This window comes from Penicillium arizonense (genome assembly GCF_001773325.1).
Source record: "Penicillium arizonense strain CBS 141311 chromosome Unknown PENARI_contig006, whole genome shotgun sequence".
Taxonomy (NCBI): Eukaryota; Fungi; Ascomycota; class Eurotiomycetes; order Eurotiales; family Aspergillaceae; genus Penicillium; species Penicillium arizonense.
In genome coordinates this window covers 1,049,103-1,071,045 of record NW_019173283.1, presented here as the reverse complement: position 1 = coordinate 1,071,045, position 21,943 = coordinate 1,049,103, and the positions used below count along the sequence as shown (strand labels likewise).

Here is a 21,943-nt window from a genome sequence, read left to right as displayed (position 1 = left end):
TAGAGCAATTGAATTTGGGCAACTAACTTATCCTATGGCAATGGACATTTTTTGGGTGTTTGCTTAGTTTCCAAAGGCCAAAAACATCATTAATTGCTAGTCATGAGTGGAGTGACTAGGTGCAAGTCCGAAAAAAGAAAGATATAATAAAAAAAGATGATTGCACTTGTGCAAATTCCCGATTCCATAACGTGTCGTGATACAGTTTCAAATATTATCCCCGCAAATGCTCCTTAGTTTGCGGATTGCTTGGCCTCCAAGTACTCCTGGTCGCTGGCGTCGAGGACGTCATATTCCTCGTCGGTTAGGAAGCCAGCATCGGTGCTGGCATCGTCAAGAGCCAGGCTTTCCACATCCTCAACGTCGACTTCGGAGGAATTGGACAGAGTGGGTGCCACGGGCGCAGGGGCTTCTTGAATGGTGCTTGACTCGGGGGACTCCTTCTCCAGCTTGGGGAAGATCATGCCACTTCCGCCAATCTCAGACACGGGGGACTCCTCGGCCATAGCAGGAACAGGCTCCTGCACCTCAATCTCGCACCACAGGCTGTGGCCCACAGCCATGCCGTTGGGAAGCTTCAACCGCCAGTAAGAGGTAACGTTGCCCTCACGCTCAGGGGCGCGAAGGTTCACGGTAAAATCAGCCGACTCGCCGGGCTCCACAGGGGCGAACAGCTTGTTGCTCTGCTGTGCCGAGTAAAGAGACATGGTGTCTGAGGGGTGGCTGGTGTCGACATCGAACATGGCGTCTCCACCGACGTAGCGCACGTCACAGCCAACGGGCCATGCAGCATGGCCGTTGTTGACAAGAGTCCAGGTCTGGGAGAAAACATTGCCTGGCTTCATAATGGTGCCGTCCTCAACGGTATCCTTGAGGAACTCTGCATTGTAGCCCGGTACACCAGAGCTGGAGGCAGCTTCAACCTCAGGCTTGAAGGCCTTGGGCATCTCCACGGACTTAGCATCCACTTCAACGGGTTCCTGCTCATCAACCGCCGCACTGTCCCAAGTGTGGCTCTGGCAGCGGTCACCCAGGGCAAGTGCTCCCTTAGAGCCGTCATCGCCCAGGGTGCTCACAGTCACGCTGCGGACAGGAGTCTTGAACTTAACCAGCGGGTGGGTGCGGTTGTGGTGGTCAGTTGGGAGAGCCTCGCAACTGGCACAGAAGTCGCAATCATCACAGACAGCACACTTGTAGCGAACGCCAGAGATGTAGCTTTGAGCAGGCTTGTTCTTGCACAGTGGACCGTCGCAGAAGATACCATAGTGGATTTCATGCTCACGAGGAGCCTCACCAATAGTATCGTAAATCTTGACGAACCGGTGACCAGGGTGGTTCTCAGGTGCTGTAGCAATGCACTCAGGGCAGAAGTCCCAGTCGGGGCAAGCCAGGCACTTGTGACGGACGCCAACAATACGCCTGTCACAGCCGTCACAGACAGCGGCGTGGCGGAACTGACGACCAGGGAGACAGCGAGAAGTGATCAGATCTTTCAAGGAGAAGTTACGGTCAGAGCCAAGGTGGAAGGTATGACCAGGGTGGTGACCGTGCTTATCTCTGAGGAGACAACGAAGGCACAGGTCATAGTCCTCGCAGTCATTGCAACGGACGAGATAGCTGCCATCAGCTTCACGACAGCAGCCATTGCACATTGGCTTCTCTTCTCCCTGGACTGCAGCATCCAAGGACTCCGATGGCTTCACATCCAATTTGAGAACCGGCTCGGGGATGGTTTCGGGAAGAGCCTGGACCTGGACAAGCTCAGCCTTCACAGGGACATGAGGCTTGGTGATCACCTCAGACTTAACAGGAAACTGGTTGCGAGGAGGAATCGTCTCGGTGGTGCTGTTCGTAACGACACCATCTTGAACGAATCTCTTAATCAGCCAGTGACCATCGCCGCCGCAAGATGATCCGTCTTCGACACATCGTGGGCACATGTCATAGTCTCCGTTCTCACAAATACTGCAGTGATAGTGCTCGTTTGCAATGGAGCGACCACAGTTGTTGCAGTCGATGCAGAACATACCATTGACGGAGTTGTGAGAGATGAGAGGGAAGTGGTGCTTCTCCTGGTCCAACTCGAAGTTGCGGAAACGAGGCTGGCCAATGGGAAGCGACTTTGGAATTGGGGTTGAGTCGATGAGAGCGGGGTTCTGGGAGCGAGCCTGAAGATCGGCCGGGCTCAGAACAGTCTCCAGGAAACTGTATCGAGGCTGCTCCGGTACAGAGGGCTCTTCGGCCGGTGCCGAGGGCTCCGAGGGCATCTCGGGCTCTGTGACGGTGGGACTGGGGACAGTGACCTTTGAAACTTTAATTCGGAGCTTGGATTTGGCCTTGGCAGCCCGATAGAGCTGTTTGTAGACTGCGACGTTGTCACAGTCCAGGCGAATATAGGAACCGGCGCTGTCTGAATAGCGTTCAAGGATGACGTTGACATCCGCCGGAACGCCGAGGAGGCTTCGGAGCTAAACCAAAAACACCAGTCAATTTCCCTTATTTCCCCTAACAGTGTGTTTTACTATGAAATAAAGACAGGAGTGAAAGTGTAGACGTAGTCAGGGTTGCTCTAGATGGAGATCGGTGATAAGGAATGGAGTCGGACTAGAAGTCCGGTCGGAGCTTGAGTGGAGACATACCATTTGAGGGAACACCTGAGCCTTGAGCTCCTTCAGAGGGAGCTTGAAGCGACGGTTGCTATCGTTGTAGAGCACCTTGACCGTGACCATATGATCCGGCCCTGGATGAGAAGGAGAGGATGGAGTAGCCATGATGTGCAAGCTCTCTCTCTATCAAAGGGTCAAAGGGTGGATGTCCAAAGGGCACTAGTGGAGATAAGGCAACAGTCACAGGAGAAGGGAAAACTGGCACTGAGAGGTACCAGGTGAAGAAGTCAGTGATGCAAAAGGAAGATGAAGATGAAAAAGGGAAAACTAAAGATGAGGCAAAGTCTAGGAAAGAGAGGGGATTGTACAAGCATTGAACTCCAGGGAAAAGCGGAGAGAGACGGTCAGCTGCCTCACAAGGCGGTGAGTGGATTACCTAATATGGCGTCAAAGCCGGGGGGAACAAATTACTGCAACTCGGTGTCATTTCAAACCGGACACATCATTATATGAGGTCATGAATTGATTGCTGACCGGGAGTTGTTCGCCCGATTGGAGGGCTGTTGGTGGAGGGCTAGAATCATGCATGTACATCGATGTATAGTGTGGGGAAATGATGAGGGGAAAAGTCCAAATGCCTCATGCAGATCCACCGACACGAACTAGGAAGACGAGACGGTTTCTACAGCCGGCACTTGACCTCCCGACTTTGGATCTTAGACTGGGAAGATATGGATCAACCCTCCTAAGGTTAGATGACGGGGCTGTGTACATTCCCGGGCTGCAAGATGCACATCTTTCACATTGTATATTCCCCGGATGTGTATCACCATGTCTAAACTCAGCCCATTTGAATGTGCCCCCGGACTACAACCTTGGCAAAGCCTAAAAATAGGGGGATTTAGATGTCTGGCCCATTTTGCGAGCCTTGGCCGAATATAGATAGATAAGGAGCTGCATAACTTCGTTAATGTCTATTTAGATGTCGATACAGACCAGGAGAGTTGCCACTTCAGCAAGCCACGAAAGCCCAAAATAAGGATTTTTATATAGGTTCTGTCAACCCAGGCAACCGCAATTCCGCCAGAATACCCTGCAGGGTTGCTATGCCGATCTTTCTGGTTCACTCTGCAGTTGATTCTCGGCTCGAATCTCATGGTATGACAGCAATGGCATTCAACGGTTTCCGTCGGGTCATACTGTCACTCTAGAACCGACCCTAGCCTGGTTACCACGGTGTGTGCTGTTGGTTTCTACTATAACCTCCATATAAGGCAATGATTGTGCTGCCCTTTCAGAAGCACAATCTTGAGCTAATCCAAGAAGCGTTCTACATCGTTCTACATCGCGCGAAAGATAGCAGATAACAGTGTGATTTTACAAGACACAATGTACATGACTTTGCAATTACTTTTATTGTCAAAAACCCGAGGTGGCGGATCAACATAAAGAAATAAAGTCATAGGTGAAGAATTGAGATTCGATATCCCGATTGGAAGAAGAAGCTGGACCAAGTACTTGAGTCTAGCATGGATGTACCTTGGAGGTACTGTGGAGGAGTTGCGGAGACATGAGGGGGAAAACGCTCAAATGCATCAATAATCCAGATCTAACAAGGGCCGCAATGAGTCATATCGGAGATACCATGAAAACCAGAAAGATTAAGATAGAAGAAAACAAAGTCATGCAAGTGAATGTGGCTGGATGAAAACTGAGAAATGAAAAATGGAAGTGGAAAATGAAAATGAAATGGCCCCTGTTGATCAAGAGATTCAAAGGAAATGACAACATAATAGATGCGAAAGGTGAGAGGAAAGGAAAAGGAATCCGAAGTGAAGCTGAAGTCAAAGAGAATTGATATCGTCGATCATTGACCGTAGTACCCGGACTGTTGTTGCGGGTAGTAGATGGTTGTACCGGGCGGCGTCATCATCCCACCCATGCCGACCACACCACCAGGTCCAGATCCAGGCCCGGGTGGTGCCGGTCCACTGTAGCCAGACCCAGAGTACATCTGGTTGGCATCGTAGAAGTAAACAGTGCCGTTGGATTCATGAGCAACTGTTCCAGGTTGAGATGGCTGCTCGCCCGCTGAGTAGGGTGCCTGCTGGCCCGGGAAATTCGGCACAGATGCACCAGGCCCCACTGGTCCGTTGTAATAGTCGGGGCCCGAGTTCGGGTAGTACATGCCTCCCGGAGGATAGCCCGGAGGGTAGAAGCCAGGTTGTTGGTACGTGTAAGGTTGGAAAGGCGGAGCGTGGATGGCTCGCTCCGGGATCTGAGAGAGTGGGGTGGCAGAGGGTTGGCTAGGTGGACCTGTACCATCGGCGTGCATGGCAGGAACCTGGTGATGGAAGGGCTGCTCTTGCTGTGGCTGAGGAGGGTTGAATGGGAATGGAAAAGTAGCCGGACTCTCGATGTCAGCCACAGAGACCGTCTTCTGGGGACGAGGTTGATGCATTGGGATCGGTGCGGGGCGGCTTTCCCGATATGCGGGGTGAGGGAGCGGCATGGCAATGGGTCCAGGAGGGAGAGCCCCGAATTGTGGGAGCCCCATAGGCGGGCGATTTGGCGGGGGCATGCGAACAATGGGTTTTGGCTCAGTGGGGATCATGGGTCTGGAGTAGGTGGATCCTGCGGGCGAAGGCCACCCATCCTGACCCAGCGAAGACCGACGGCTCACCAAACTTGGCGTGTACGATGAGTTGGGGTAATAGCTGGGACGGCGCCCACTGTAGAACCCACCACCACGGCCACGCCCACGGTAGCTTTGGTTCGGCCGCAATGCGCGAGGAATGAAGATGAACGAGCGCTCCACTGAGGGGAAAATGTACCGGGGAGCCTGATTCGGGAGAGAAATCCGGACCGGCTTGTCGCGCCTCAAGGGAGGCCGATGCTGAGGCAGCCGAGTGTGGAGTTTCTTCTCAGTCACAAACTGGACAGGGTGGGCCATTCCAGGCAAGGAGACAACCACCGGCACATTTCCAACCAACGTTGTACTGGAGAAGGATCGGTTTGGCGGCGAGGACCTCGGGGCGGTAGGAACAGGCTGTCCAACGGACGGCGTTGGGCGTTTCGGTGCAGCAGCAGCAGGTCGATCGTCTGCCACGGTATCGTGGAGGTCATGTGCCCACTGTCCTCCGCTGGCATCGGACTTTGAAGGCCTAATTCCGTTAGTGAGTGCTATCACTCAAGGTTCGTAGAAAAGTACACACCTGCGGGAGTTTCCGTCCACGATCAGACCGTATGGACGAGACTTGCTCTTGCTGAAAGGCCGGTGACCGTTTGTGCCCGCTTCAGCGGATCGTTTATCGTGAAGGAAGAAGCTGCCCCGGGTGGGGACGAAAGCCGGGTTTTGATCACGCTCCTTCACATATTTGTCATTCTCACGACGCTTCCTTGAAGCCAAGTTATCTCGCCTCGGTTCGGTGGGAGGGGCAGAAGGTGTTCTAACCTCTAGGTGGTCGAAGTTGACTTCAGCATCACCAGAGGCATCCGAAACCTTCAATCCATTCATCATCGCCTCAGTATCCGAAACCGTTGTCTTGGACCCTCGCTTCTCGGGAGACGTAGAGCTGTGCCGCGTCAACTTATCCCGTTGACCGTTGACCTGTTTGCCGTTGACCGACGGGGCCACCTCTTCCTCGCTTTCCTCACTACCCTCTGCATCTGCATCTTCATCCTCCTGGTGACTGTCGGCCGAGCCTTCACTCAGAGAGTCGTCTCCCAGATCTGCAGCCATTGAACCCTCATCTTCGCCATCGTCGTCCCGTCTCTTTCTGCGGCTAGACCCGATATGACGTCGAGCAGGAGCCATGTTGGAATACAAGGGATACCGAAGGTTGAGATGGCTCAAATGTTCCCTGCTGGTAGAGATTTACCTCGAGACCAGGTGATCGGGACGGGTGCCGGCTGAAGAAAAAGGAACGGAGTCTGGTGAGGGCCAACCCGGATTCAGCAAGGAAACGATACCCAGGTAAATGGAAATCAAACAAAAACAACAAACCAAATGGCCTAGAAGAAAGAAATGAACACCTTGTGCAACAGATATACCAAGATGAATAAGAGAAGAAGAAGAAAGAAGAGCAAGGGGTGAGAAGAAGGAGCAGCCCAACAGTGAGAAGCACAGAGAGTCAATGAAGGGCATGACATCGCGACAGACGACGTCAGGCCTGATCGGGCCTAGCCCAGGCGGTGAGGGTGGTTCTGCCATGAACGGGTCTAGAATTTGTTTACCTTATTTTTTTAGTTCCAACTATATCTTCGACTCTACTATATACTGACCTGCTATTCTGGACTTTGTGTGCTTCACCTCTTGTTTTTGTTTTGTTTTGTCTTTCCCCCCCCTTCGGCTCGAAACTGCTTCCTATGCGGGTTGGATGCTGTGGTATGTTAGTCCGGAAGTATACATGCATCTCGCGCATCTACAACTTGTACCACCACCCGATAAGATCTTAAGAACAAGCGCTTAGTGGTCATCCTACCATCGAGTCACAAGGCACACCGTAAAAGAGGTGATATTAATGCCAACTCAACAAAATGCAGGCTGTAAACAGCAGATCATCCACAGGGATCAGAATTTTAGATATCCGGTAAGAAAAGAGTATACAACGTGTGGGGGGACCGGTTCAAATGGTCATATATCGAGGGAAAAAATCGCAAATCATCCACCACAAAATATCAGATTTAGTCGAATGTAGTCTTCTGACCTTGGCCTGCGACAATGGCACCGCTGAGCTTTTGCACAGTCTCCTTGGAATAACGAGACTCGTCGATAGAGGGACGTCTCTTCTTGTGCCGGGGCTTCTCTCGTGATTCGCCGTCGACTTCGGTGATTGCAGGTCCATCCTTCTTTTCCGCATCCTTTCCAAAGCGCTTCTTGTACCGCGTTGACGCATCCTCTGCGAACTCCATTCTCATGCGGCGGCCCATGAGCTGATTGACCCACACCCTGCGCATCCTAGGTTTTCTTGTCTTCTTCGCCTTCTTCTCAGACGCCGAGTCGCTTTCGCTCTCGGAAGATGAATCTGACTCCTCGTCCTCCTCCTTAATGAGCGTGAATCCTCTCACCGCTGCTTCCGCGGCAGCGAGCTCTTCAAACTCCACCCAGGCATATCCCTTGCATTTTCCTGTATCCTGGAAAGTCGCCATATGCACGTTGTTGACCGTTCCACAGCGAGCGAAGTTTTCCTCGAGGAGTTCCTTGGTCACATCGAAGCTGAGATTGCCGACAAACAGTCGCTTCGATGGAGGGTGGCCCGACTTGGAGGCCTCGGCACCGGTTCCTTGGCTCTCAGTCTTTGCAGGACGACCCTCGTAGCTCTTTGCGTCCTTGATGAGTACGCGGCGGCCGGTCATGAGCTGCTCGCTGAGGCCAATTGCCTCCTGCAGAGCCTTTTTGCTGGAGAAGTCGACATAGGCAAAGCCCCTGTTCTGAGAACGGCCGAACTTTTCGGGACCCTTAGGGAGGTGAATACGAGTAATCGTAGCGTCTTCGATGGAGGTATCGTTGGTAAAGAATCGGCGAAGATCGTCCTTGGTCACGTTGAACGACAAGTTTCCAATCCAAACACCGTATTCAGACCGCTTGTCCTGGGCATTTTCTTTCTCGGACTTGGGCTCAGACTTGGTAGCCTTGGATTCTTCACCATCAGTCGCATCACCCTTACCCTTCTTTGCTTTACGCAAAGCCTTCTTTGAGGGTGGCTCCGGCGCAGACACATCGATCTCAAGCTCAGGACCTTCCTGCAGCTTGCGCTTCTTCAGACTGGGATCAGTGACTTCGGACATTGTGGGATGAATGCAAAAAATCACTAGAAAAACACAATATTTTCAAAAAAAGAGAGCGCAAGATATCCGATCGGCGATAATCTAATTTTTTACGGCGGTCCGGACCCGCCTCCCACGCAGTCCGCACTCCGTGTCTTGGCGTTCGCAGGGTGAACATCCCCTTCACCATCCCATCTCTCTTTATCCCGTCTATTCTTCACAATGGAGCCAAACGGAGCGCGGCCCGCCATGGACACCTTACAGGATGCTCCGACCCCAGCCAAGCAATCGGTTCGGTCTTTCAAGTACGTGATCCCAAGCAAATCAGCCCACAGGGATGAAGTTGACTCGTCTCTACAGGAAAAAATACGCCAAGCTCAAGGTCAAATTTGAGCTAGGAACTCGCGAGAATGAAAACTTGATCAAGGAAGAGCTGCGCATTGAAGATCTGTCTAAACGGATTCAGGAACAAAACGAGTAGGTACTTAGCAGTCCTATATGAGCTGTTGCTAACCATCCATTCTAGTCAACTGCTAGAGGTCCTCCTTGAGTTCAATGAAAGCCTTCATATTCCACCCGACGTGCGGTTTGATTTGAGCATGCCAAACGACCCTCCCTTGCTACCGACCCCCGAGCAGGCAATCGCGCCTTTGGTCAATGATGCAACACTGGCAAAGACAGCGTGGAAGGAAGCCAAGGCTGCTTTGGCCGAGGGCAGGATCAATGCGGATGCCTACCGTAGCGTTGAAGAGAGCATCAAGCGGAACAAAGCCTTTGCCCCCGCCAATCACTACAGCTCTTTGTCTCAGTCCCATCACCCCAGTCTAGACGTCCTAAAGGCTGGAAACGACGACACCGATCGCAAACTCGGTTACTTTGCCCCCGATCACGAGACTGAGTACTACCTTGCCCTGGATGCGAAGCTTGGAGACGAGGCAGCCGCCCAGCAGCTCGCGCGTATCCCGGATCGTCCCACACTTGCAGAGCGCGAGCGCGACGCCTCCATTCGAAATCCCGCGTCGGTCTACAATTGGCTACGACGCAATCAACCGCAGACTCTGCAGGATAACGAGGCCGCTTCGGAAAAATCTGCGTCACGTCCTTCCAACCAGCGCGCTTCCAAGCGAGCACCAGCTCAACGCAAAGACGAGGACATGTATGATGAAGATGGGATGGATGCACCTACTCCCAAGAACAAGCGCAAGCGTGACGAGGACACGGGATACAGACCAAAAGGTGGCAGCAGCCGGTCCAAAAAGAAGAAGGATGAGCCCACTTCGACTCCCAACAAGGCTGTCAAGAAATCCTGAGAGTTGGTATTGCTCTATGGGATTTATGTGTATTTCTATGGGCGTTGGGCTTAATTTAACTGGCTTGGTAAAGATCAGTTGCATTGCAATATTGAGGCATACCGGTTATATGTCAAAGAAACAAATTCACAGTTCACCTTTTCACTGTAAAGCTCCGTAGATGTAATGTGGAACAGTCATGTGACCTTTCCTTCTCAGAGCTTTGTCTCCGACACTCCACTCACATTTCTCAGATACAGAATCAACCAAATAATTCGCAATGCCAATTACCATTCTGCCTCCCGTGGTAGAGGACGTAGGTCCCTACGCTGACTCGGACGACTCCATGTCAGTGGACTCAGATGAAGACGTTGAAATGGGCGGCGTCTCTCTGCCTCACAAGCGATCCCGTCTACAAGGGTACTCGAAAATCGGCACAGGAATTGTCACACCAGGAGAAGTTGTCACAGATGATCCGCAATGGATGAGGTTCGTATTGAATTGAAAAAGGCTTTGCGACCTGCGAGGCTCAATTTTCACTCTTTTTCGGCGAGCAACACTAACAACCCGCAGAGGTCACGGCACCTTTATGAACCCGCTCTCAACATCCATCATCGCCACTGTTGCCGGTACAGTTCAAAAAACGAATAAGCTACTATCCGTACAGCCCATGCGCGCCCGCTACACCCCCGAGATTGGAGACTTGGTCGTTGGTCGCATTGTCGAAGTGCAATCGCGGCGGTGGAAGGTCGATATCGCCGCGCCACTACTCGCTCAACTCCCTCTTTCCGCGATTAACTTGCCCGGTGGAATTCTGCGCCGACGAACGACCGCCGATGAACTTCAGATCCGCACATTCTTCAGCGAGGGCGACCTTGTGATGGCCGAGGTGCAGAGCGTGCACCAGGATGGCTCAGCGTCACTACATACCAGATCTGTGAAGTACGGAAAGCTGCGCAATGGTGTTTTCCTTGCTGTGACAGGAACCGGAGGCAGTGGAGCATCCAGCTCCAGTGTGAAGGGTGGTCATGGAGCTGGGCCTGCCGCAGGTAGCGCCCTTAGTGCACCTGGAGGCTCTGCTACTGGTGGTGTGGTGCGGTCACGGCGACAGATGTTCACCATCACCTGTTCCAACGGTGGCGGCGAAGTGGACATCATCCTTGGCGTGAACGGTTACATTTACATCTACAAGCATGTTGAAGGTACGGATGCTACATCTTCGACCACAGATAGTGTCACGATCACTCGCATGGAGGAGATGGTCTCGAGCTCGATCTACTCTAGCCAGAACGACGATATCCCACCACAGACCCGCCGCGAGATTGCGCGGTTAACACAGTGCATTCGGGTTTTGGTACAGAACAGTGTTCGTGTGGACGAAGACACTGTCAAAAGTGCCTACGAAGCTAGTCAGCAGGTGGATCTGGAGGTTGGGGATGATGAGGATGAGGAGGATGAGTGGCGCCAAGAAGGTCGCGAGTATCTCGAGGGTGTCAAGGCCCGACGAATCATCGAGCTGGTGGTTTCACAACAATAGAATGTATGATAATGATACCCAAACAATCAAAAAGGGAACAATAGGCAATTGTCCACAATGTACGGGGACCTTCTCTGGTCTTCTCCATATGATATCAATGGCCCACGATCATCCAATCGACCAACCACATGGCTGCATTTTATAAAATGATTAGGCAGGCAAAGTGGGATCTCGATTCTATTTAATAAGAACAAAGGAAAATCTCTGAATAGCAACAGAAATAGTATCTCACGTCCATTGGTGGAATCTATAAAAAGTTCTCCAGGACTCATAGTCGATTACATACTCGGTCACGGGCTCCATAGGAAGGGGAGTCCGTTTGACTTTCTCCCTTTCCCTTTCTCTTCTCTTCTTCATACTCGACCCTGCTTGAGATCATGCCCAGTACTTTACTCATATCATTCTCACTTGATTATTGCCCGGTTCCTATAGGTTAACACATCGTTTTCTTATCGGCTTATCGATTACTACGACTTCACATCTACACCTCGGCTGCGCGAGGACTTTCTTTCAAACACCTAATTTCCGACACTTCTCACTCCAAAATGCCTGACCTTCGTCGCCAAATCTTTGAGAGCGGCAAGACTGTCTCGCGCAAAGCGGCCTCCCGTGAAGCGTCCCGCAACGGTTCTCGTGCCAGCTCCAAGCAGACCTCGCGCCAGGGTTCTCGAAATGCCAGCAGACAACCCTCGGACGAAGAAGACTCTGGATTTACATCTGACGACACTGCTATGAGGTACGCCCCCTGCCCTCCCTTTCCCTCTCCCCGCGCACTTTTTTTTGTGTGCATTCCAAGCTATATTCACATGCCCCCACTCCCGTGGCGGGATGATGTCACTACCAATGATGTCGGGAATTTTTGCAAGCAACGGCACTAACCAAGTATGGAACAGCATCGGTTCCCTCGACGATGAGAACCCCGAGACAGACAACCCCGACTGGGAGCAAGAGCTCAGCGATCGCATTCAAGAAATCCTCGACCGGAAGCGCAGCAGTGTTCAAGGCCGCGAGGAGGCCTTGCAGGCATTCAACCGTCTAACCAAGTACCACTACACCGTGGAGGAACTTAATGGCGCTGTTCCCGATCTTCTGGCTGCATTTGCTCGCAGCGTCCGCACCGAAGTCAGTACCCGTGAAGCGACCCTTGCACTACGTGCGATTGAACTGCTCGCTCTCTCGGCCTTTGACAACACCATCTTTGAAAATGCCGAGCCTTTGCTCACTCGCACCGTCCGCGATGCCACCTCTGCCGTTGTCAAAACAGCTGCTATTCACTGCCTGGGCGCATGCACCATTTTCGGGGGTGCCGGTGAAGGTGGCATTCTCGAACAGATGACCTTCCTCCTGGACATCATCGCCTCTGATGGTCAATCTGTCGAAGCTACCGACGACCCCACCGTGGTGACTGCTGCAATCCAGCAATGGGGATTCCTCGCAACTGAGATCGATGACTATGAGAGCGAGAGCGAAGAGGCCGTTCAGATCTTCATGGACCAGCTAGACAGCGCCGACTCCAATGTCCAGATCGCAGCCGGCGAGAACATCGCCCTCCTCTACGAGAAGAGTTATACCCCTCAAGAGGATGACGACGATGAGGAAAGCGACAACTCAGAAGAAATCGACGAACAGAAGGTGGACAACACCCCTGGCCCCAAGCTGGTGAAGCGCTACAACGCCTACCACAACACCCCTGAGCTGGAAAGCCAACTTAAAAATCTGGCCACAATCCACCACAAGCGCATCAGCAAGCGCGACAAGAAATCCCTGCACAGCAATTTCGCGTCTATCTTAACCACCGTGGAGAACCCACGCCGCGGTCCCCGCTACAACACAGCCATCGACCAAGATACCAACCGCCACTACGGCAGCACTCTCACCGTCAAGATCGGCCGCCATGGCATCATGAGCATCGACCGCTGGTGGAAATGGATCCGTTTGACGTCTCTGCGCCGCGTTCTCCAGGGTGGCTTTGCTGAGCACTACTTCCAGGGTAACCGAGCCGTTCTCAACAGTCTCCCTGTTATGATGCGCATGCCAGAGCAGGGATCTGGGACGAATGATCGCCAGGGTGCGCGGAAGGCGGCTAAGATGCGTAACTCGCGTCGCTGGACTGCCCAGCATTCGGATGACGATGAAGAATAAAATGGGATAACTGGATACGATACGACAATGCTTATGGATGTGGTACGGGTGGAGTATTCTTACCTTGCACACACAGTATTTCTGCGATTGAATTCGGCTGCATGGCCTTACGTGTCACGGCTCCTTCTAGTTTCTCTTTCTTTCCCATTCTTTTCCCCCTGTTTATATGTTTCTGCTACTCACGTACTGTTGCATTCTTATTCCAAGCATGGCTTGATTTGACTTGACTTGGTCTTCTTGACGACTCAACGCTTGAACTTTGTGCATACCTCAATGATAAGTTACTCGATCTGCCCTTTTCACTACAAGACCACCACAACCATAAGTAGTATACCAAAAGGTACCGGAAAGTAGTCACGATTTATCTCTATAGAGCGAAGAAGGTCCTGCCCGATCCAAATCTCCCGCCCACAGAGCGAAGAGGGACAATTCTCACCATGCACGCAAAAAGTAGGACCAAAAGACAAAGACATTCATCAAGCATGACCATAACTCTCTCATCATCAACATAAACATCAACATCCTCAACCCACCAAACCCCAACTCTACCCTTCAAAAACAGGCACAACATTCGACCAACTCCCCCTAGCCCTCTCCTCCCAATACCCATCCTTACCCCCCTTCAACCTCCAAACAACCTCACCATCCGAATCCCCACCAATCCGCGTAAACCAGCGCGGAACCCAAGCCTCGCCCGCATCCTCCATCTCACGTCTACGCGCGCGCTGACCCTCTTCAAGCTGCACCTTGACTTCCTCCGCACGGTCCAGATCCCCATCCTCCAAAGCCCGCTGATCAGGGCGGAGACGGGAGTCCGTGGCGGGGAGATGACCCTCTTCAATAGAAGTGATCTCATTCAGCGAAGCCGCGAAGGACGTTAAACCGTAGTGTTTTGGCGCGGATGGGACGAGGGACCCGGCTGTCCAGACTGTCTTGCCTGTTGGGTTTCCGTCACGGGTGAGGGTCAGCGATGAAGGCCATGCACCCGACAGACCGAGCGGGAGGGGTTTGTTATTGCTGTCGACGGCGCGAGTGGAAACTTCCTCGCTGCGGCCGGAGAACATGCCGCCGGCTTTGAAGGTTGAGACAGTGCGGTTGCCGGAGGATTCGTTTGTGACTGCTAATTCGCCGACTGGCTCGACGTATTTCTCGCCTGCGATGATATTGCGCAGGAAGGAGGTTGCGGGGGTCCAGCTGTAGTGTTCGCCTGTGGCGTGGAGGGTGATGCGGACGCGGCCTTCTGTAGTGATTTCGGCGGACTTGCCCCAGAACTTCTGGCTGGGCATAGGGGACTGGCTGAGGGACCATTCCTTGCTGTCCGCTTGGTAGGCCAGTTGGACGGGGCGGTGCGAGACTTTCTCCGCTAGGAAGCGGAAGCCGCGATCTTCGCGGACGAGCTCGTATGTCTCGCCTAGCATTGGGTTGAAGGGTTTGCGGATTGAGCGTTCGCGGACGCGGTTGCTTGAGAGGGAGGAGATGGCGAAGGCGGTTACGTACATTAGGCGTTCGGTTGCGTCTGTTGACTGGTTTGCTTGGTCGAGCAGAGAGGAGTATTCGAGGATCTCTGCTGCGCGTTGCAGGAGGGACAAGGGCTCGTTTGCGGAGACAGGCATGGAGATGGTGGACAGGTCCTTGCCGACGTTCTTGCGCAGGAAGCCGATCAAGCTTGGAGGCATGACGGTTGGAGCGAGGATGTTCGCGCGACGCTTTACGGAGTCCAGAGGGAGCGGGATCAGGGATTTGGGCTTGGTTGGGAATAGACCTGATACACTGCCACTCTCCTGTCGAGTGTCGGATTCGCCATCGCTGTCGGAGGGGGCGTCGTCTTCGACTTCCCCGGCAGGAGAGGCAGCTCGGTCCTCCTCGGGGCCTTCGTCGTCACTGTCTTGAATGGTCAAGAGGGGAGACCTGTCACCACCTCCGTCGGTTGCATCGAAGAACTCTTGCGAGATATCCGACTCCATACTCCGCCGCGGAATGATAGATTGCCGACGCAGGTGCCGTCTCTCCTTGCTCTCAGCAATCAACGTAGAAAATTCGGAAACAGCAGTATCAAGGTCGTGCAATACAGCCATCAGATGGTCATGGATCTCATCCATCTGATCTGTATGACTATGAATACTAGCAGGCTTTCCCTTTCCATCTGTAGGAGGCACCACGAGCTGCGAAGAACTGGAGTTCGAAGTCTCGGCATTTGGACGCTTGCCACTAGCATGCGACTGTCCACTTGTCTTGCGCTTCCAAAACGGCCGTCTAGGCCCCTCACCAGGAGTGGCATCGTGAGAGCTCGGCTGAGGACTGGGCGACCGGCCACGAGACTTAGGCCGATCAATACTAGTCGGCATCGGCGGAGTCATGTATTTAGGGTCCGTATCTTTAGCCAGGCGACGCACGGCATCCCGCGATCCAGAAATCTGGCTCACCAGTCTCTCAACGCGGGTCCACTCGCTTTCCTCTGCTGGTGAGGGATGCGATGGTGCATGCAGGCGCAACTCTGGGGGAGCGGCCAGACTGGCATTGCTATCCTTCTGAGCATCCTTAGAGGAAGCTCTCTCCAAAGCACGCTTCCACGCGATAAAGTCTTGGTCATCACTGGCACGGAGATGCCAGATCTCAGTACCAGAATCGATCGAGATCTCACGCGATTTCTCGTTGGTCGCGACGGCCGCTAGCGAGAGCGGGATCGCGCCTCGCAGAGCGGCTGAGTTGCGGTCATGATAGTATGACAGGGTGCATGAAGTAAAGTCCAAAGAAAAGAACCGGCGTGCCCAGCCCTGGTGACGCTTTCGCCGCCGCTTCTGCAGCAGTCCCGTGTGGATATTTGCGTTGGATACATCTTGCTGCCCGTTGAGCGTGGCGCGACTGTTTCCCCGGCGGCGGGTCTTGGGCTGGGGCAGCGAGTCGGTCGATGCACCGATCTGAGAGCGTGGGATTGTATTCAATACAGAACTCTGTGGTGGAAGGCCGGTTGGGTAGGTGAGGAGGACAAGTGTCAGGGTCTTGGAGATTTGTTTAGAGAAGGTATTGTCAAAGACGAGCGCGTAATTGCCGCCCTCGTTGTTTGGCACATCGTATGTTCCCTGGGTGATCTTGTCCGCTTCGCATTTGCCGGTCCATTTGATCTGTTTAAGACCAATGCCCGTCAGCTTGTCGATAACAGCGGATTGTTGGTTGCGGCCGGAATTCGCGACTGTTGCGGGGAGGTTCTCGGTCGAATCGGTGCTCTGGGAATCGGAGGAAGGGAGAGCAGAGCTCAGTGCTGATGTCTGGCCAGGGTGCTTGAAGATGCCGAAGTTGACGGACTTCTTGTGCGGCTGGATGCTCCACGAGATGGTGTGGTTGGCGTTGACATTGATCCAGCGGACAAAATAAGACTGTTATGAGATTAGCAAGAAGCAGATCATGTATTCATAGCACATACCTTGCTGTGGATTTCCAGCTCCTCCATGGCCGCCATGGTTGCGCAGATAGAGGGGTTGAATGAGCCTCAGCAATGTGTAGACCCGTCGCGGTCCGGCGGTGCGGCTGAAGGTGGCTTCGATGCCGAGCCAGTTAGTTCACAGCCACACGGTCGAGGAGCAATTGAAGAAGTTTCTATGAAAGACCCGGAGAGCTCACTGATGATATCTGAGATCTGAGATCAGGGGAAGAACTTGGAACATGTTGAAACCGAGGCTGCACACTCGCGGTTCACATGGCTCGGAAGTAGATCCTCGTGTCCTTACGCCACAGTCTGGGGTATTCTACACTCAAGTACTTCATGAAAATCATGAAAGTCAATGCTGTTCATTGAGGAAATAATGGTTACATGCACGCCCAATGCCCCCCAACCCATAGGTGTATCAAATTAAAAAGAAATTCCATGCAATGCCCAGTTCTGAGGTGGGGGACCCCTATTTTTGGCCTGGAAGATTTCAAAGTTGGCGAGAAAATACAATAGTACACTGTACAGGCGAAAGAAAAAGCTCATCTCCGGCCACCCTTGCTCATGTTCTGGAACATCAGCTTGAAGCCGTTGCACAGAGCATGCATGTCAGGGTAAGGGTTCTTCTGTAGTTCGTAGCCTTGCGGAATCACCTTCACCGGCCAGTTCTGAAGTCGAGCGTGTTCGCCTGCCTTGAAACAGAGGAAAAAGTAGCCGGGATACTTGGCGTTGATGCAGAAGGCATATGCCGAGCGGCGGGGGTTGGCCTTGGTATAGGTCTCGAGCCATTGGTCTGCAAATGTTAGTAAAGAAACGAAAGGAGTGAAAACAGAAAACATACCCGTCTCGGTCTTACTGCCTGGCTGGTATTTCTCATGGTGCACCATCTCATCCACCTTCTTGGCCATCGCTTTGACATGGTTGACAATCAGTTCGTCGAGATCGCTGTAACTGTACCGACCGCCGACCTTGAGGACACGGCCAACGGAGAACTCATTCTCCTTGTCTAGCTCAAGAACGTCAATGTGCTGGTATACACCTGATGCCACCTTCCAGGTGACTGCAAGATGGTCATGACCCCGGGAGGACGGGCGGATCACAACGTCGCCAAGGCTCTGAGCGCCCAAGAACTCCTCGGCCTGGGTAGCGTTGAAAGGGCGGAAGAGCGGGTGCTTGATGACACGCATGGCCTGGCTGCCACGCTCCGTCTTTTCTTGTAGTGACTGTTTGTCATTGCGTTCTTGCTGTTCATCCCAGTCGTCGAAGCCGTGCTCCTGGTTTCGGCGAGCTGGATGGCTGACCTGGTCCTCGCGCAAAGATGCGTTGCAGGAGAAAGTCTTGCGGTTCAAGAAAAGAATCTTTGCTGAAACAGTCTGGTGAATGGAGTATACATTACGCACAGAGATAGGGTAGGGAACACCAAGTTCTGTCTCGGCGACAAGGACATCAACTCCGCAGTCCAGCTTAGCCTCGATATGATCATCAAAGACACGCTTGATGGAAATTGGGACAACCATGCCAGTGGTGAGCGAGTCAGGTGTCTCGCCAGTGAGCATTGTAAAGATGTCATCAGTGCTGAGGAAGACAAACTGCTTACGCAATTCTTCGTATGGCTGTTGCAACTCGGCTCGAATTGTCTCAAGAGTTGCACGCTTGCGCTGGTTCAGGTTTCTCTCGAGCTGCTCGGCGTACTCCTCCAAGATCAGATCGTTGACACGATCCTGTGCTTCTTCCCGGAACAATTTCCGCATAATAGCGCCAGTGCCGTTCTCATCAGTCTCGGCCTTGATATCTTCCTCATCCAACTCAAGGGCATCAGCGGCCATCTTGCGGGCAATATCGTAGTCTTCAGGATGCACACGAGTGTTGTCCAGCGGGTCGGCATCGGGGTCGGCGTTCTCAAAGTCGATATAAACAAAACTGGCGCAGTTGTTCCATACCTTGACTCCCATAGCCGGGTATTGCGCATTGACACCAAGCAATTCCACGCGGTTGTTAACGACGCCACCGTTCATGTTGACGATCTTGAGCAAGTGGGCAGCCTTTCGAGGGCCGAGACCGCAAACATATGGCAGAAGGTTGGCTGTCGCGGTGTCGGCCACTGCTTCGTTGAGATCAACACCAACCAGATTTACCATATCCACCAGAGCAGTCTCGAGCTGCTTGAGGACTAAATCTTGAGACACGAGCTGCTGGCCTGGTTTAAATTGAATGGAGACAATATCACGACCCAGAGAAGCATATTCCTTGAGTGGGCTCTGGAGGTAACGGCCAAGAGCCACACAGTAATGGGTCAGAGGTCCAAAGCCTGGGTTATCGCTTCTGGCGCGAGGGCTGTTGTGGTACAATCGAGCAACCTCGTCATTAACGATAACTACTTCCAATGGGTCGCTGACCTCTTCGTCACGGTCATCTGTGTAGGTAGCGCCGCGCATGTCTTTGAGTTCGACAAGCTCGGACAATAGCTTGTAAAGACGGCGAGTATCTGGCGTCATGCCTGAAACACCAATGACATCCGGTCGGCGGCGATCAATCAGTTCCACAAAGGCGGACACACTGTCACCGTCTGCAATGCCACGGCTCTGGTCGCCTACTGAGAGGTCAACAAACTTGCCATTCTCTAGCACGCGGCCATCTTCTTCTGTATAGGCCCAATGAATAGGGTCCCGTCCAACCTGTCCAGATCCAGTAGACAGGGTGAGAACACGGGGCACTGTGCCTAGCACCATGCCCTTGGGCTTGTAAGGAGCTTGATCCAGTCGTTGGGAGAAAGCCTCGCGACATTCCCTGGCGACATGGTTCTCACATTCCTGTCGAATATGTTCTTTGACGCTGCGGTTAATCAATTTCTCCAGTTTGCCGAGAGCCAAGTCCAGTGCATCGCGGCGAACACGGTTCCACGCATCGGCAAGCTCACTGTAGTTGTCCGACTCGATGTCGGCGTACAGGCGTGAACGGAATTGGTCAAAGTTTTCGAATCGCACCTTGACATCCACAAGGCCTTCTTCCTCGGCCTTGAGCATGCGCAAGAACATCTCTGGGCGACGGGCAATGTCACTGAGCTGCTGGTTACGCAGGTATTTGAATTCCGCATAGGGGTGCTGCTCATCGATGCGGCGCAGACCCTTTTCTGTGCGGAAACAATCAACCACGCCATTCATATAGTATGCTTGGCGGATGACCTTGCGCATCTTGGGGCTGAGGACCAGTTCTTCAGCAAACATGGATTTAGCGGCCTTGAGGACGTGAGAGCTGCTGGAGAAGTCATTGTCGACAAATTGATCGGCCAACTCCTCAGGGTGTTCACTGGGATCTTCGGTGTACTGCCGGCGCCCTTCCTTGGATGCATTCTGAGCAAATGCATCGGCCGTAATACCGAAGGCCTGCACCAGACCATAAGCCTTACCATTGCGGACTCGCTCAAAGAAGGATTTCCCGGTGGCTTTCCGGCGCTGTGTTTCTCCATTGGCCTCGCCATTCACTTGTGTCAGGTCGCGAAGCTGTGAAGAATATTGGAAATGAATATAGTCCTGCACATCTTGAAGCTCCTCCATGGTACCGGCTGCAGCCAGTAGATCCTCCACATTCGAGTCATTCACGCTGAACAGACTCTGCAGACTATGGTAGGATTTTTGAATTGTGCTACGCTTGTCAACCAAAGCGCGGAATTTAAGGTCGTGGTCGAAGATATCCCATAGATCGGTCATGTTGAGAAGCTTTTCAGCACGGATGCTGTATTGAGCGGACTCATCGGCGGGATCGGCACCATGAGCTAGCTCCTTGACGGCGTGGATCATATAATCCTTGCGGTGCTGGAAAATGAATGGCACTTCCCAATCATCTGTGATCAAGAACTCCAGCATCTTGGCGACGGAGCGCTGGAAAGGCTCCTTCAGTTCTGGCTCCATGCGCTTCTTGAGCAACATCATGTTAGAAATCCAGACGGCTTCCTCCCGGAATTGATCCTCGGTCAATGTCACATGTCTGTATGGTTTGCGGGCGACCTGGTGGCGTTCGGGTTCATCGAGGAGACGGATTTGGTTGTCGTCCTCTGTCAACATGCGTTCTGCGAGTTCGGAGGGTTCGAAGACATCCTTCAGGTCCAGATGACGTTCCTCGGTTTCCTTTTCTTCGTCCTCCTGCTCTTCCATTTGCAGTGCAAAGTCATACTCAGTGCCGTCACCAAACGCAGCGCGCATGTCCTCAAGCGCGTTCTCGTCCAGGCCAGAGATATCAGTCGGCAGAAGGCCAGTCTTGTTGGCTCGAGACGCAGGCGCAACTTCCAGGTCGTCCCGTTCCCGTTGGGCTTCATCGTCGGAAAATGTGTCCTCCTCGATGAAATCGTCCATCTCGTCGCGCAGACCGCGGCGCTGACCGGGGCGAGCATACTGTTGTGCTTCCTCTTCTTCGTCGGAGTTGAAAATATCGTCGACGCCTTGGGACGGTTGGTGACTATCACGATCCTTGCCGCGCTTCAGACGCTTGAATTTGGACTGTAACGGGTCAGGGTTAGCAGTTGCGACCACAAATTATATCGCCCACATACCTCTGGGACCGGACCCCGTTGAAGGCCAGGGACATGTTCACCGATGAGTTCTAGATCCTCATCATCCAGATGCTCTTCCTCACGGGGACGGGAACGTTTCTTATGTTGTCTGCGAGCGCGCCGTTCCTCCATTTCCTCATCTTCGTCGACAATGAAACCTTCACGAACCTATTCGGCCAGTATCAGTAAGCAGATCAAGCTTCAAGTCTAGGCAAAACTCACCGCGCGAGCAGCCTCCTCGTCGTCTTCTTCTTCGTCGTCCTCTTCGCTCGAATCATTGTAGTGATTGGAGGTACCGGCACCCTCACGGACCTGCCCATCATAGTCGTCGGGGACCTCCTCATTCTCGTCATCGTCCATGAGGGCCTCACCCTCGATCAAATCGCGAAGGCTCATCTTGCCCGAAGGTGACGATCCCTATTCCTAGGGACCAAGAACCGATTGAGCACGCGGCGGGTGAAAGATTCACAGTGCAATAGCGCTAATGCGACACCCGGTAGTGCCGAGCTCGATGAGGTGGTTGAGATGGAAGAGGGGAAAGCGAGTGAAGCAGCAGTTGCCAGAGGAAGAATCGCGGCCATCGGCGAGGGAGGACGCAGGTCACAGTGATTGGCTGGCGGTGTGGCTGAC

The 21,943-nt window shown here is 53.0% G+C and overlaps 8 protein-coding genes across 8 annotated transcripts; 3 read left to right on the top strand and 5 right to left on the bottom strand.

Moving 5' to 3' along the window:
* Positions 1–233: 233 nt before the first annotated feature.
* PENARI_c006G11221 (ZZ type zinc finger domain protein) lies at positions 234–2,771 on the bottom strand (the record flags this gene model as incomplete). Its single annotated transcript, XM_022630620.1, has 2 exons — positions 234–2,468; positions 2,640–2,771. 2 exons carry the CDS (start codon positions 2,769–2,771, stop codon positions 234–236), a joined length of 2,367 nt encoding a protein of 788 aa, XP_022489760.1.
* Positions 2,772–4,473: 1,702 nt separating this feature from the next.
* Positions 4,474–6,423, bottom strand: PENARI_c006G04243 (uncharacterized protein; the record flags this gene model as incomplete). The annotated part of the gene is made up of 2 exons (XM_022630288.1): positions 4,474–5,770; positions 5,822–6,423. 2 exons carry the CDS (start codon positions 6,421–6,423, stop codon positions 4,474–4,476), a joined length of 1,899 nt encoding a protein of 632 aa, XP_022489730.1.
* An 869-nt stretch (positions 6,424–7,292) lies between these two features.
* Positions 7,293–8,396, bottom strand: PENARI_c006G02852 (putative RNA binding protein Rnp24; the record flags this gene model as incomplete). The annotated part of the gene is made up of 1 exon (XM_022630225.1): positions 7,293–8,396. One exon carries the CDS (start codon positions 8,394–8,396, stop codon positions 7,293–7,295), a length of 1,104 nt encoding a protein of 367 aa, XP_022489508.1.
* Positions 8,397–8,597: 201 nt separating this feature from the next.
* Positions 8,598–9,685, top strand: PENARI_c006G08913 (uncharacterized protein; the record flags this gene model as incomplete). Its single annotated transcript, XM_022630509.1, has 3 exons — positions 8,598–8,680; positions 8,736–8,852; positions 8,902–9,685. The coding sequence occupies 3 exons, from the start codon at positions 8,598–8,600 to the stop codon at positions 9,683–9,685; spliced, it is 984 nt and encodes a 327-aa protein (XP_022489937.1).
* Positions 9,686–9,944: 259 nt separating this feature from the next.
* PENARI_c006G02930 (exosome non-catalytic core subunit RRP4) lies at positions 9,945–11,201 on the top strand (the record flags this gene model as incomplete). Its single annotated transcript, XM_022630229.1, has 2 exons — positions 9,945–10,153; positions 10,238–11,201. The coding sequence occupies 2 exons, from the start codon at positions 9,945–9,947 to the stop codon at positions 11,199–11,201; spliced, it is 1,173 nt and encodes a 390-aa protein (XP_022489556.1).
* A 545-nt stretch (positions 11,202–11,746) lies between these two features.
* PENARI_c006G06191 (IFRD domain-containing protein) lies at positions 11,747–13,343 on the top strand (the record flags this gene model as incomplete). The annotated part of the gene is made up of 2 exons (XM_022630384.1): positions 11,747–11,937; positions 12,095–13,343. 2 exons carry the CDS (start codon positions 11,747–11,749, stop codon positions 13,341–13,343), a joined length of 1,440 nt encoding a protein of 479 aa, XP_022489814.1.
* Positions 13,344–13,888: 545 nt separating this feature from the next.
* PENARI_c006G08495 (oxysterol-binding protein related protein OSH3) lies at positions 13,889–16,800 on the bottom strand (the record flags this gene model as incomplete). The annotated part of the gene is made up of 2 exons (XM_022630492.1): positions 13,889–16,717; positions 16,765–16,800. The coding sequence occupies 2 exons, from the start codon at positions 16,798–16,800 to the stop codon at positions 13,889–13,891; spliced, it is 2,865 nt and encodes a 954-aa protein (XP_022489726.1).
* A 509-nt stretch (positions 16,801–17,309) lies between these two features.
* Positions 17,310–21,709, bottom strand: spt6 (chromatin-remodeling histone chaperone SPT6; the record flags this gene model as incomplete). Its single annotated transcript, XM_022630160.1, has 4 exons — positions 17,310–17,560; positions 17,609–21,260; positions 21,314–21,481; positions 21,536–21,709. The coding sequence occupies 4 exons, from the start codon at positions 21,707–21,709 to the stop codon at positions 17,310–17,312; spliced, it is 4,245 nt and encodes a 1,414-aa protein (XP_022490003.1).
* Positions 21,710–21,943: the final 234 nt, after the last annotated feature.